This window comes from Periplaneta americana, chromosome 13, assembly GCF_040183065.1.
Source record: "Periplaneta americana isolate PAMFEO1 chromosome 13, P.americana_PAMFEO1_priV1, whole genome shotgun sequence".
Classification (NCBI taxonomy): domain Eukaryota; kingdom Metazoa; phylum Arthropoda; class Insecta; order Blattodea; family Blattidae; genus Periplaneta; species Periplaneta americana.
The window spans coordinates 129,434,444-129,450,856 of record NC_091129.1 but is presented as its reverse complement, the minus strand read 5'-3'; the positions used below and the strand labels follow the sequence as shown (position 1 = coordinate 129,450,856).

The window sequence follows — 16,413 nt, the reverse complement described above, 5'->3', positions numbered from 1 at the left end:
AATTTCACAATAATTATTCTGGAGTATCCCTTAATAAAAGTTAAATTTTTCCATTAGAACATCTCATTTTAATTAAGAAAGAATATTACATCTCACATTTCAGTAAAATATAGCAGTTTCTACCATGTGTCTCAGGTTAAAGACGCTAATATGATTCAGATGATAGAGGAGAGAAGATATAGTTTACCACTTTTTCCTGGGCATTATGATTTTAACTCTTAGAATATGTACAGTAGTGGCAAAAAAACCGGACCGACCCTTGTAGCTGATTTCAGAGCCTTGTTCACTCCAGAGCACGATAGACCGGTAACTAAGACTTTCGTGGTTCGAATCCTGCCTGGGAAGGGAACTTTTTTTGGTTCCTTATTCAAATTTATTCCCAATACTTTTCGATTGCTGGTAAAATTCATGTTCTGGGAACAATAAGTAAATTAAGTAGTAAAATATCGCTGCAATCGAAAAGTACTGGGAATAAATTTGAATAAGGAACAAGAAAAAGTTTCCTTCCCAGGCAGGATTCGAACCACGAAAGTCTTAGTTACCAGTCTATCGTGCTCTGGAGTGAACAGGGCTCTGAAATCAGCAACAAGGATCGGTCCGGTTTTTTTTGCCACTACTGTACACACCATCCGTTGTTCTCAATTATTTTAAATAAAACGCAACATAGTGTTGTGCCGGAAGGTTTATTTGGAATGAATTGTTTTAATATAGTACTCTAAGATTTTTTTAGTTAAAATTAGTATTTGTTTGCGGGCTTCCAAAATTAAAGCAAAGGGCCGCGCGCGGATCACCGGTATATACTAGAGCTTATTCATTAATTTTAAGCGAATTTTTATTGTACCTTGTGTATCAACATTATTAAACTTTATTATTTATATCTGGAAGGAATCGCTAATGGGAGAAAAGTTCGAGGCAAAATAAGGTATCAGACGGTAGACGATATTAAGATGTATGGATCATATTATGCGGAAACTAAGAGGAAGGCAGAAAACAGAAAGATTGAAGAATGCTGGATTTGTAGTGAAAGATCTGTCCTTGGGCAAAAAACTATGAATAATTACTCGCATTTAATTTTCCCACTTTGAAGGATCTAAGCAATTATTTTAGTTACTGTTCCATAAACATTGATAACAGTTCAGATGCTTGAAGTAGACAGATATTACGAGCCCAAGGCAAAGCATGTTCGGATCAAGTCGCCAATGGAACACCCGTGCAGTGATGCCGCCGTATTGCAACTGCTGCTTCTTTGTTTCGCTTGTGCGCATATCCATAATACTGCATCTAGCGTGATAGCTTCAGGAGCTTGATTAAAAAATGTAGATCGCTACTTCAATAACTTACTGACTCTCCCTCGTATATCTGTGCGGGTGAACATCACTCAAATATGGATGCGCGGTAGAAAACAAAGAAGTGACCTACACTATCTCTTCCAATAGCATCAATCTACTTCTACTTCTGTGCTGTGATAACATCTACTTTTCGTTTTTCTAATATAATTTATATTCTTAGTACACAACAGTTCTCACAGTGTACCGAGTATAGACTCAGATAATAAAAAAAAAAAAACACGAAAAATGGCGTACAAAAAGTAACAATAATAATTAATCCAATCTCGTTACAACTGCATACTTAATCTACCACCAACGTTGCAAGATCTCTGTGGTGAACTTCTTGATTCTCACTATCTCAAATTCAAGATTTTGTAGTTAAGTACTTGTTCCAGAAAATGGTTGAATTGTTCTTCCTCTGACATATTATATCGTCGAGTACGTGCACACACATACGCACGCACGCACACACAACACAAACAGTAAATACATTTTTTTCTAATGAAGTGGCTAGCAGATATAAAATAAATCCGTCGCGCTACAGCCCAAGGATTCAAGACCGACTAGCAGGATTCTGGCCTCACGTTCATATGCCGAAGGAGAGGTGGACGATCATCCAAACAAAATGAAGATATCGTGTGGTTAGCACGATCCCCTCAGCTGGCTTTTGTAAACGGATTTCGCTACTTATCGTAGCTCTCCAAGTGCATCACGATGCTGGGTAAATACTAGCCGAAATTTAACGCGAAAATCTTTCCCCATGATGATTCAGATATGAAATATAAACAAGAACAAAGTTTAATTGAAATGATACTTTACTGAAAGTGCGTATTTCATTGAAAGTTCACTGTATAGTCGCAATACTTCTTCTATATTTAGTCTAATAAGAATATGTACATCACAACACTGAAATGACATGTAGCTTAAGTCTCAGCAATCTCACCACGAACTGAGATAATTACGAGTTTAAAAGGAACAGAAATACTGAAAACATAAAACAATCTCAAAATAAAAGAAACACGCTAGCCGAAAATATGTCGAGAAATAGTTACGCTCCAACAACATGCTGAACCGAATGGGAGAAGATAGCCTACGTATATTGGGGTCCTCATGCTTCTTAATAGGATTTGTGGTTACTACATGCAGCCCTTGTAGACTCGACGTCTTCCACTGTGGATCAAGTGGCAACGTTCCTGGCTACAAAATTTAGCGGATCCAGTTTTATTTCTAGAATTATCTCTTCCTTAGATGGACTGGTTGTATACTTTGACTTGGATTTACCCAGTACTGTGTTTACCGATGATCATGCGTCCTGTTCATTACATCACTATTACTATTATTATTATTATATTATTATTATTAGTATTATTATTATTATTATTCATGATATCTTACCTATAATGAAGAACTTTAGTAGATCAAAAGTGTTGTAAACAACAACAAATTCAATTTATTGCAATTGTAAATTATCATAATATAAGAACCACAACCCGCCTCTGCTGTATGGAATCTCAACGTAGTAAGGGAATGATTGAAAAATACTCTAAGGACCTATCCGACCGAGTGGTTATGCCGCAGGGTCGGCGAAACGGGGGAAGTAACGTAACAGTTAACTTGCTTATTTTACGGGACCCTTTTCTTAAAATTATTTTAAACAGTTGTATAATATTACGTAGACTTCCAATTCCGAACAGCAACTATTTTTAGGAAAGAGCCTAACAACCACCCAGTAGCCTTTACAGAGCGGCCAGTAGAAATGGGTGGGGGAATTCGAGATGCCACATAATCACTCGGTCGAATAGTAGTAATAACTCATGTTTTTATGTATGAAATGACGGTTTATAAATAAGAGAAATCTTTAATAATAATAATAATAATAATAATAATAATAATAATAATAATAATAATAATAATAATAATAATAATCACCACCACCACTACAGTAATCACAACAACATTAATGCAGAAAATGAATCTAATTCTACGATAAATTTGGATCATAAAAACTCACAACAAGAAATAGGCTACAGTATTTCCTCCCGTTTCTATTATTATTTATGGAGAACTGTGATAAGAAGTTGAAAGCTCTAAAAGAAGTAAAATAATATATTTTTAAGTTTCCAGTCCAATCATATATAACATTTGTAGCAGTATTATCAAGTTTTCACTTACATAAGTAGGCCTACATTCATATTAAGTAACTAATGCTTACATTACATCTGTCGCATTCAAATATTTTACTGAAAGTATGAGTTGTTCTTAATATTTGTCCTCATATATTTATTAGTTTAGGCCTATCTATTTTGTTTACGTATATCTAAAATAAATTATTACGGATTTAATATAAGCCTAAGACTAAAAATTTATTCAACGTAATAGTTGCAGTCTTAGAAATACCCTAACACGCCTCTAATTACATTTTATTCTACATATGACCGAACTCAAAGTCTATATTTTTCATCACAGCATGCTAATCAGCATCATTTTGTATCATAAAATGACCTTACTGTATAGCAGAATGTAGGTCATGAAGGTTGGTAAGATAGTCTCCCAATGGGACAGTGATACGAAGGAAAATTTATGATATGACAGAGCGGGACGGCATTGAACTAGGGTCACTGGAACACAAAAGAACAAACCATACGGTAAAGCTGTTGACGGACTTTCTTTGTTTTATAATAATTATTAGTAGAGCTCCGAAGTTGATGAAATATCAATTTTCTGAGACATCACAAACAATGCAGAATACAATATAAACTCGTTTCACTTCAACACGAAGCAATATAGTCTACTTTTATTTTTCCATTTTTTTTTTTTTTGCATTTTTCGGTCCTTTATTATCTATTGATTTTTTTTTTTTAATAGGAAATGTTCTACCTTTTCTTCATTTCTGCCTTTTCTCTTTTGAACGAACTTATTTTTCTAATGTAGTCGTAGTCTATATTCGAGAAACTACTGCAGATTCTTACGCAATTCGATTGCGTCATACAGGAATTTTCCTTATGGTTGCATCAGCTTTGACTCTTGATCACGTGTGTTACGTGCTTCCCCCAATTCAATGCAACAGAACAAATACTGCAGCCGCAGTGCCCGCAGTCAATATATTGTATCTCACAGGTAAAGGAGTAAAAATGTCGAAAGGAAAGCAACCAGCGATCCTTCAAACCCGAAACCCTACGAAAGGCAATGGCTCTTTATTGCAATGCTGAATAAGAGGTATGTCTGGGAATTTGAGTTCCTCCTAATATTTAAATGGGCACTAGCGTGATTTTGGACATGCAATAATAATAATAATAATAATAATAATAATAATAATAATAATAATAATAATAATAATAACAATAATAATAATTTACTTACTTACTGGCTTTTAAGGAACCCGGAGGTTCATTGCCGCCCTCACATAAGCCCGCCATTGGTCCCTATCCTGAGCAAGATTAATCCAGTCTCTATCATCATATCCCACCTCCCTCAAATCCATTTTAATATTATCTTCTCATCTACGTCTCGGCCTCCCCAAAGGTCTTATTCCCTCAGGCCTTCCAACTAACACTCTATATGCATTTCTGGATTCGCCCATACGTGCTACATGCCCTGCCCATCTCAAACGTCTGCATTTATGCCGAGTTTCATCAACCAATGTTAATTTTTAACACGTTGTTAAACTAGTTTAACATTTGATTTAACAAAAATTCTGTTCCATCAACAAATGTTAGCTCTAACAAAGAGTTAAACTCTGTGTTAAATTAACATCCCATCTCCCTTATGTTAAAGGCTTAACAATTGTTAAACAGTTGAAAATGGCGGACGTAAATAATGCTTTTGATGTGGAATTGCTGTATTTAGACCATCTGAATGACGTTCCTAATAGGGGAAGAACTTTAAGACGAAATGATTTTGAAAATTTGCGAGAAGAAAGAATTTTTGAAGAGATATAGATTGTCCAAAACTGTCGTCGGTAAGGTTGTGGAAGAAATACAAGAGAGGTTAGAATACCCGACCAACAGAAACATGCCTCTATCTCCAATGCAGCAGATACTGATAACTCTGAGGTTTTATGCCACTGGATCATTTCACTTAATGGTTGGAGATAATGCTGGAATTTCAAAATCTACAGTAAGTAGAATTGTTAGTAAAGTTTCTGCAGCAATAGCATCAATGAGAAGAAGGTACGTAACATTCCCCTCAGTACAAGAACGCCCGAGTATTGTACAACAGTTTTATGATATGTACAATTTTCCTGGTATTGTGGGTGCAATAGACTGTACGCACATCAAGATTCAGTCACCTGGAGGCAATAGGGCAGAAATATATCGGAATCGAAAAGGTTACTTTTCTGTTAATGTCCAGGTCATCAGTGATGCCAACCTCCTAATTAGGGATATAGTAGCTAGATGGCCTGGATCAGTACACGACAGCACAATATTCAGCAACTCGCATATCAGAGCTCAATTTGAAATGGGAGCAATTGATGAGGGTATCCTTTTAGGTGACAGTGGATACCCTTTAAGAAAATATCTACTAACACCATACCTTCATCCCGAAACAAGACCCCAGCACAATTATAATGCAGCACATATTAGGACAAGAAACTGTGTAGAGAGGATGATAGGTGTGTGGAAGAGACGTCTTCCGGTTCTCAGCTTGGGGCTACGAACTAAACGACAAACAACCTTGACGATAATTGTGGCGACAGCAGTGTTGCACAACATTGCAGTGGAGACAAGGGATCAACTTCCTCCAGAAGATTTGACACTGCATCAGTACATCACAGAAAGAAGAAGGAATAGGCACATTAGAAACCAGAATCTTGTTCCTATTCACATGGAAAATGAACAAACTGCAGCAGCTTACAGGAACGCATTTGCACAACAACACTTCGCTTGTAAGTACTACAAACGTTTTATTTTTAAACTTGTTACCTATACTACATGAAACACGCTTAAACTATACATTTCTACCAAACTTCTACAAACAAAATACACTGCAACTAACTTATTCATCCTCAACACGCTTTCTTTTTTCTTTATAGTATATTAATTTTTCTCTAAATGCTTCTTGTTTTAGTTTCTCAGTTTCCATTTTCATTTTCAGCAGTTGTTGCTCCTGGTTATATTTCTGTTGGATTAAATACATTTCTTTTTCACAGAGAGTTGTCCTGCTCTCGGCAAGTGCAGCAATGTTGTTACGACAAAGGTTAGCCTGGAAACAAAAATCAGCAGTGAAAATTTTGGCACTCCTGGCGGACTTTTATTATAACCCTCAACGTGACCAGCTGTGATACTGACCTTGGTGACGCGAGTCTGCTGCTTGTTACAGTTTTCTGCTCCTGTTAAAGCTTCAGCCTGGAAGTACAAACCCCGTTTATTAAACTTTCATTCTTAATTTAAAAAATAACTAACCTAAAAACTTAATAGAAGTGTCGTACTCACAACTGGAGTGACAAGAAGAGATGTGTTAGACGCCGGGCCTGGTGTACCCATTTCAAGTGATGCTGTGTTGTCCTCAAGTGATAATTGTTTTCTGTTTACATTCTCCTACAACAACAATAATACAAATTATAGTTTACAATTTGTCTTGATATAATATAAATTTAAAAGTATATATAGTTAATGAAAGTGATTTATCACCTCGTGTACTACTGCTATGACTTCAACAATATCGCAAGATCTTGCTTCCTGTTCGGTTGTAATTATTTCAGCGTCACCTAAAAATAAAATAAAATTGTTATTAAATACAAACGAATTTAATTTGAATGAATAGATAATGCTAATATAATGCAACTGGTACTTACCATAGTATTCTGAATCACAGTCGAAGGGGTTGCTGTTAGGTTCTATTTGGTCCTCTATGAGGGACAGAACACTTTCATCAACTTTAGTTGTACATTGACCACCACCTGTTTTATACCTTTCCACCCGTTCGTCACTCCTTGCTTTCTTAGCTGATCTTTTTAAGTTAACATAAAATTGTCGCAGTTGTTTTGTTGTTCTTGATGTCACACTCCCATTCGAATTATATTCGTCTCTTAGTTTGTCCCACGTTTCGTCCTTCTCTTTAATTTTCAACCCATCGGTTTTCTTGCACTCTATAATTTCTTTATACTTGTTTACTAGTTCTATCAACAACTCTTTCTCAAAAGAAGAAAAATTTGTGCCCCTCATCCTCTTCATGGTAACTTCGCGCGCCATTATTTCACAGATGTTCAAACAAAAGCGCAACGGAGTGCATTCAGAAATCGTATGAATCATACACCGCCTTCTCGATTCGTTGTGTTCGCTATTCTTGCGAGTATTAACAACATGTTAGTTAACATTTTGCAGGAAAATGTTGGTGAAATGCAAGAGTCTTAACAAATTGTTAAAAATTTTAACTCATGTTAAGAAACAACGTGTTAGCAGAGTTATAACATCTGTTGATGAAACCGGGCATTAATGTTCCTAATTATGTCATGTGAAGAATGTAATGCGTGCAGTTCTGTGTTGTGTAACTTTCTCCATTCTCCTGTAACTTCATCCCTCTTAGCCCCAAATATTTTCCTAAGCACCTTATTCAATAATAATAATAATAATAATAATAATAATAATAATAATAATAATAATAATAATATTAGTTTATATATATTATTTTTAATTTCAATGTCATATTTTCAGAAATTTACCGTCTTTTTATAGGTAATTTCTCTGTGATTTTTAGGTCATAAACTTCCGAGCCCTAATTATTAGTAAGTTAAAGGATTGGAGACTTAAGCTATTCAGAAGTTTAGATTGAGACTTTCCCGTTTTTAAAGAAATAAAGAAACCATAATACTTCTATAGGTTACCTTTGCAATAGGCTACATATCTATGTTCAAAATAGATATCCAAAACGCTGTATTTGGTTTTTATTGAATAAAAGTACAAGGCTTTGTTCTGAATATAGTCTACCGGTACTATGAATTTGTCCAAAACATTATTAAGTTATATTTACATTACGTTGAATTTTGTTCAACACAACTGTCTGCGAGTCTTTTTAACTTGTGAAAAACAGGTTTTCAGCATGTTAAAAATGTGTTTTTCGTAACGTTTATGATTAGTCCAAAATATATCTTGAACATTTCGACAAATGTCAAATAAAATTCAACACATTTGTAATAGAAAAAAATCCAATGTAAAGTAAACGTATAGTAAGTAGCTTAAAAATTGACATGTCTTCGTTTTCAAGCGAAAAGGACGGGAAGAAAAATAAAATTTTACTCGTTAAAGAATGCAAACTTTATATAAAGATATTTCGATTTAATACCTTCTGCGAAGTCTTACCAAATTGCAGCTCACTGGAATTTAAGGTCGACTGTCAGATAGAAGAAGATGGATAATTCGTAAACGTTAGTGTCATACACGAAAAGCTGTATTTCTAAACATTCCCCCCATGCGTAACACGCACTGTACAGAAAAGTGGCAAGCCCTAACTCAAGCTTGCAATACTTGAAGTGAATCGTCACCAGGATTCCCTTCAGAGGGTGTGGGAAGTGGAGTGAGGGTCATATCTAATCAATAGTTGGGTAAAAATGTACTTTGTAAGGGTTTATGACTGACGCCGTGAAAACGTACAACACTCGTATGAATATGAAATTCATACTTTCGTTGTGGCTGGTTAGAGTGCTTCAACGGTGTAGCGAATTGGAAAGTTTCCAATATTTCGGTACTATGTACTTCCTAGACGTCATCTCACATTAATTTGGTTCTTATGTAAACAAACAGGAGAGACAATTATATTCCTCGTACAGGCCGATCTGAGTTATGTCCATTTGGTGTGCACAACAACGTTCCACTGAACGGTAATTGAATTTTACTTTACCATAGAATTGCTCACGCCACTGCATGATAAACTAATTATTTACAATACTTATATCTATACTAATAATAAATCTGTAGCCGAAATTTTTCTGGTAATTTTCGCTTTTCCAAAAATAATTGCTCCTAACATGTATAATTAACCATCCTGAAACCGAAAATCGCTTTTTTGAAAATTTTGTTTGTACGCCTGTCTGTCTGGATGTTTGTTACCTTTTCACGCGATAATGGCTGAACCGATTTATATGAAAATTGGAATATAAATTAAGTTCGTTGTAACTTAGATTTTAGGCTATATGGCATTCAAAATACTTTATTTAAAAGAGGGGTTATAAGGGGGCCTGAGTTAAATAAACCAAAATATCTCGCTTATTATTGATTTTTGTGAAAAATGTTACATAACAAAAGTATCTTTAAAAATGATTTCCGATACATTTCATTCCAAGCAAAATTTTGATGGGACCAAATTGCACCAAAAACGGATGTTCTCTGAACCAAATGATATTTTAATTATTTGCATGTAATAACAATTAAGAAACATGTTAAAGGAATTACCATTGCACTAAATGTGTGGTCTCTGGAGCAAAATGATCGCATTTTAATTATTTAAATACAATTTAAATTAAGTGACATATTAAACGATTTACCCTTCTATCAAACACGAATGTTACCTGGACCAGATGTCCTATTTTAATTATGTAATTACTTTATATTTATTTCTAATAAGTGCAGCGGAGCACACGGGTACAGCTAGTTTAAGAATATAAATCTGTAAATGAGAGCTAAAGCACGTTGAGTTCAGCCTTTTTCTAAAATGAGATTAGAGATCTGAGGTCCCCTTAATGTGACAAGCCTACATGAGAGAAAATGAAGGGAATCCAAAATACAGTGTGTGATATAAGACTTCATTAATTCTATAGATTTCACCAAATTGTTAATATTCAACAAAGTCTAAATACGTAATCACAAATTTAAATTCACATTTACTTCTTGAAATAGGATGAAACAAGACTTTAGGTTTCAGAGGATGATATAAACAATTTCGAAAGTAGTAAATCAGGTAATAGAACACCAAAATTTATCATGTTAACACAGTGAAGTAGTTAGTATTTATTCAAATAACTTAACAGTTCATCAGTAATAAATAGGCCTAAATGCTATATTCTTTGGTGAAAAGACTGAACACGCTTCTGATCTATTAAAAATAACATTTTAATAAAAGAATGAAATATTTCCACAAAGACAGATGATAATAAATCCCCTACTTGTGACAATTAAATACAAAAACAAATATAACAGCGAAGTTTTGGTTCTCGGCTTTTCTACAAAATTATTACTTGTGATTTGCGTGATTTTAGCTCTCGCAAGCAAACATTTTCATGGGGGCAGATAAAAAAGTTAATTATTTTTCTTCCAACAAGTTAATAACGTAAAAACAAGTGCTTTTTACAAATTTTGGCCATCCGAGCGCAATTACGAGGGCCGTAAGAAATAAGTTTCCCTGGGGCCGTTTACAGAAAGAAAACAATTTCATGAAAACATTATTACAACATATAGGCTACAACAACTGTTTAGCTATTTTTCAACATATTCCCGACTGGAATTGAGACATTTGTCATAACGTGGACTCGACAGAGAGGTGCAGATGGTTCCGACCGCAGGCGGCGGACTTCTACAACACAGGGATACAAAAGCTGATCCCACGGTACTACAAATGTCTGAATTCCGGTCGGGAATATGTTGAAAAATAGCCCAACAATTTTTGTATCCGTTCCAATAAATTTTTCCATAAAATTGTGTTTTCTTTATATAAACGGCCCAAGAGAAACTTATTTTTACGGCTTTCGTAATTGCGTTCGAGTGGTCAAAATTTGTATAAACACTTGTTTTGATATTATCAATATGGTGAAAGAAAAACAAATAACTTTTTAATCTGCCCCCATGAGAATGTTTGCTTGTCAGATACAGAATAATAATGATGTAGTCGTAAGTCGCCAGCAGTGTTCGTAACAGGTGTACAGATGGATACTGTCTCCATATACGGATGGACAGGCCATCAGACGGAGAGACACACAAGACAGATCAGACAATGATAGATAGAGGAAATGGAGGATAGTTTATTTTACGCATTAATTGAAGCACAGAAGCAATTAGAACTTATCCAAATAACATCTCTTATTATAGAAATTAAATTATGTTTTATTTAACAACGCTCGCAACTGCCTAGGTCGCGTCGCCGGTGTGCCGGAATTTTGTCCCACTGGAGTTCTTTCCCATGTCAGTAAATCTACTGACATGAGTCGGTCGCATTTAACCATACTTAAATGCCATCGATCTGGGCCAGGATCGAACCCGAACCGGGCACAGAAGACCAGCACTCTATCGGCTGCGCCACCCAGGCCGACAAACATTTCTTATCAACTACAAAAGTTATTCTGAGACGATAGAAAGTCGTACAATAATTATGTGAAATAAAGAAATGGGAATATTTATAAAACAGTTATATTACCGGTTGTTCTTTATGGTTGTGAAACTTGGACTCTCACTTTGAAAGAGGAACATAGGTTAAGGGTGTTTGAGAATAAGGTGCTTAGGAAAATATTTGGGGCTAAGAGGGATGAAGTTACAGGAGAATGGAGAAAGTTACACAACACAGAACTGCACGCCTTGTATTCTTCACCTGACATAATTAGGAACATTAAATCCAGACGTTTGAGATGGGCAGGGCATGTAGCACGTACGGACGAATCCAGAAATGCATATAGAGTGTTAGTTGGGAGGCCGGAGGGAAAAAGACCTTTAGGGAGGCCGAGACGTAGATGGGAAGATAATATTAAAATGGATTTGAGGGAGGTGGGATATGATGATATAGAATGGATTAATCTTGCTCAGGATAGGGACCAATGGCGGGCTTATGTGAGGGTGGCAATGAACCTCCGGGTTCCTTAAAAGCCAGTAAGTAAGTAAGTAAGAGAAATGGGAAAGGATTGGAGAAACCAAGTATATTGTCACAAAATCTGTCCCACATCCGTTTCATCCTCTACAAATCTCAGACTAACTGCCGGGAATGTAACCGGAACCCCGATCCACTTTGATGAGAATTCATCAGCTGGTAGTGTTACTAGTGGGTTTAGCTCAACTGAATCGAGCAATTCTAATTCCTCAAATATTGAAAGGGTAATCTGTAAATTATTGAGCTTTACGAGATTCCTGAAAATAAATGCTCGCAGGCCTATGTTAGCATTCAAAGCTTGTTACTTTGAACTCAGTATGGGTGCATCAAATCTATTATTCGTATCAAACATTTTTACTTTCATCCCAGTTCCTTGCCAAACGTTTCAAGGTCGTTGTTCTAACTAGAGAACATTTTAACGCAGTCAAAACAGAACAAAGCGATGATCTTTGTTTGTCAACAAGCGTGAGAAAAGTCATCCATGCAGGAAACTGGACACTCAAGCCAGTCGCCCCAACCAGTTCCATGTCTGATGACCGTATCTACTTGAAACCTTTGTATCAACCGCAGTACAGGGTTTAGATTTGCGATTCTGGAACATGGTGGCCTTCTGTTGATCTTACCAGGTAGCGAGGGTCAATGAATAACGATTCTGAATTATAATGAACAGATCGAGAATCTGAAAACGTTTTAGGTATGAAACACTACTTAATTATACATATTAAAATATTTTAAATCAAGACAGTAAATTTTAAGTTCGTTACGATCAAGGCCAGTTTTTTTAATGAATTTTTTTTTTTTAGATTTTTAGTAAAAAATAAATAAAATTCGCACTTATGGTTAAAAATGTGACAGTAATTTCGTAAAAATTTCGTGAATTTTTTTTTCACAATATGATGTCATACACTCATATACACTCTTAATTTTATGAGCAATAATCTTATACACGGCACTGTATTTGCAACATTCATGACGAAATAATAATAATAATAATAATAATAATAATAATAATAATAATAATAATAATAATATTTGAGGCTAAGAGGGATAAAGTTGCAGGAGAATGGAGAATGTTACACAACGTAGAACTGCACGCATTGTATTCTTCACCTAACATAATTAGGAACATTAAAACCAGACGTCTGAGATGGGCAGGGCATATAGCACGTATGGGCGAATCCGGAAATGCGTATAGAGGGTTAGTTGGAAGACCTGAAGGGAAAATACTTTTAGGGAATTAGAGACGTAGGTGGGAGGATAATATTAAAATGGGTTTGAGGAAGTTGGAATATGATCCTAGGGATCGGATTAATCTTGATCAAGATAGGGACTGATGGCGGGCTTATGTGAGGGGCGGCAATGAACCTCCGGGTTCTCTAAAAGCCATTTGTAAGTAAGTAATAATAATAATAATAATAATAATAATAATAATAATAATAATAACTGCATCATCTGAAAATCAGCCTGTTACTCAACTCCGTTTTGTACAAAAATCAGTCATCAACGATCCTGTAGATCATTAAAGAGAATAATGGAATTCCTATATGCCTATAATTTGTCTCTATTTTTTGCAGCTAACGCAACCAATATACTGTATTTAAAATAATTTAAGAAATGTCTTTTTTAGTTTTTATTGCAGAAATGGTTATTTTCCACAAAAATAGTCAATTTTCGCAAAAAAATTCGCTAATAATAATAATAATAATTATTATTATTATTATTATTTATTTATTTATTTATTTATATTTATGTGCTGGACAACAGCCATTGGCTAATAATAATAATAATAATAATAATAATAATAATAATAATAATAATAATAATAATAATAAAGCGCCGGTTAAGAATATTCATGTGTCCCTTTCTGTCTACTCAGGAAATCTTTCTTTGTGCACAGTCAACTTACAATGAGAAGTGAATCGCATAACATTTTATTATAATACGTAGTAGGCCTAAGCATGATCTATTCCGCTTTCTCTCTGTTCTCTTTCAGTTATTTCTTAACGTTATTTTGTGATCCTTTGACGCTGTTTCCTGTATTTTATACTGTTACAAATTCTATTGAATTGTATATTGCAGACGTAATCATATAATACCAGGAAATAAAGAGGTTTTTGCTCACAATTACTGAATCCATAATTTTCTAAGAAATGCCGCTGAATAGTCTCTACCACGCAGTTTCTGTGTTCCTAAAAGTGCAATCATTGCAGCAGGTTTTTTGTGTAATGACGTAATGGAAAGATGAACTTATACGAAACTATTAATGCATATTAATATATACTGTAATATCGTTGCTAGGTATGGCAAAATCATAATATGTAGTGCTGCTCACAATAATTTCTTTGAAAGGAATATGATGCCCAACTGAACTAGGTCATATGATACAATATACGGATTCCATATGAAGCATTGTGCAATATAATGACGCGATGTTGAACTATGAGCAAAATATTATCTCTCCTCTTAGGAATGTAACTTCCCGGCAATGTGTAACAATGTAAGCTATAGAACTATTACTTACGCTTTAAGGTTAAAAATCATTAATGCCACATATGTAAATCAAATGCAATTAAAGACAACTGATGAGTAAATTTCCCTACATGATTTATGAACATTTTTAGGCAATAGTCTATACTTCCCAGAAAATAAACCTTACAGTATTTCAGGTAGGAGGAAGCAGAATAAAGTACGTTGTTAGCAGAAGAGGAGACGATAAGACTTATTAAGGGATATGTACTAGAGCTAAATGATAGTTGTGAGCATTATGAAATGAAGATAAATACAAACAAGGTGAAGACCATGGTCATAGGGAGAAAAATAAAGAGGTTAAACGTGCGAATACTAAATGAGGCAGTAGAGCAAGTGAACAGCTTCAAATACTTGGGGTGTACTATAAGCAGTAGGCCTAACATAGGCTTTAGGCTGCTGCCAGGAAGTCAAAAGGAAGATAGCAAAGGCAAAGGAAGCTTTTAATAGAGAAAAGATCATCGTCTGCGGATTTCTGAGAAAAGAATCAAGGAAGAGACTAGGGAAGTGCTTTGTGTTAAGTGTGGCATTTTATGGGGCAGAAACAATTACATTACGACGAAGTAAAGAGAAACGAATAGAAGCATTTGAAATGTCGATATTGAGAAGAATGGAGCGTGTGAAATGGACATACACAATAAGAAATGAAGCTGTGTTGGAAAGAGTGACGCTGAAACTGATCAGGAAGAGGAAAAGGAATTGGCTGGGTCACTGGCTGAGAAGAAACTGCCTATTGAAGGATACACTAGAAAGAATGGTGAACGGGAGAAGAGTTCGGAGCAGAAGAAGATATCAGATGGTAGACGACATTAAGGCCCAATTGTATAAATCTCCCTGACTAAAGATCAACTTTGATCGAAGATCGAAAAGTGAACCGAGTTCAGACACTTCTTCTATTGTATAAAACTTTCCTGCGATCAAATTACCTTGGTTCAAATGAAATCTAAGTTCACGTGAAAAGGATTTGGCAACATCGCATAAACAGGTGAAAAACGTGATGCGCGGACAGGGTTGTTCAGTGTTGCCAATCTAGCGACTTTAACTCTTTTTCAACAACAATTTCTTTTAACTTTTATATTGCTTAAATAGGAATTTAGCGACCTTTTTAGCACCCCATACTGACAAAATTTAATCTTTCTTTGTCGATAATGAGAAATCTAGCGACTTTACAACTACTTTTTGACGACTTTCCGTAAACTCTGTTGGAGACACTGGTTTTTTGTGCAATGTAAATAATGGCGGACAATAAGAAGAAGGTTACTGTTCTCCGAGTTGTTATCATGTTATGGTGTTTGATACTGCTAAACATAATAAAGCTTTATAAAACGACAATTTTCGTTTAGTAATACAGTTAATTGAAAATTTATGAATTTACCTATCATATCCGTTAATAATTAATGGTTGTTATAAACATAATAGATTAGATTAGATTTAGATTAGATTTATTTATTTAACCTGGTAGAGATAAGGCCGTCAGGCCTTCTCTGCCCCTCTACCAGGGGATTACAACTATAACATGAACAATAAGATTACAATTAATATTAAATTTACAATTACAATTACAATAAAAATTAAAGTACGACAAGAATACCTGATTAATGAAAGCTAGACATTTTATCATAGAAGTTAAGAACAAAGAATATTTTTGTATTTACTAAATTACAAATTAAACCTACAATAACAAAATTCTATAGTGATGAAATTACCGGATATTGAGATATTTTGTGGTAGATTAAAAGAACTATTTACAAGAAACCATGTCTGAACGAGTCTC

General features: G+C 34.9%; 2 protein-coding genes across 9 annotated transcripts in view; both read right to left on the bottom strand.

Moving 5' to 3' along the window:
* The window catches only part of mim (missing-in-metastasis), a 332,503-nt gene that overhangs the window by 179,770 nt on the left and 136,320 nt on the right, over positions 1-16,413 (bottom strand). The window lies entirely within an intron of this gene.
* On the bottom strand, positions 6,324-8,633 carry LOC138712430 (myb/SANT-like DNA-binding domain-containing protein 3). Of its 2 annotated transcripts, XM_069844236.1 has the most exons (5): positions 7,123-8,628; positions 6,959-7,035; positions 6,761-6,865; positions 6,617-6,673; positions 6,324-6,530 (listed from the first exon to the last, which is right to left on the bottom strand). In XM_069844236.1, the coding sequence occupies exons 1-5, from the start codon at positions 7,577-7,579 to the stop codon at positions 6,324-6,326; spliced, it is 903 nt and encodes a 300-aa protein (XP_069700337.1). In that variant the 5' UTR covers positions 7,580-8,628. The 2 variants fall into 2 exon arrangements, with proteins under 2 accessions (XP_069700337.1, XP_069700336.1); XM_069844235.1 differs by having other exon boundaries at positions 6,959-8,633.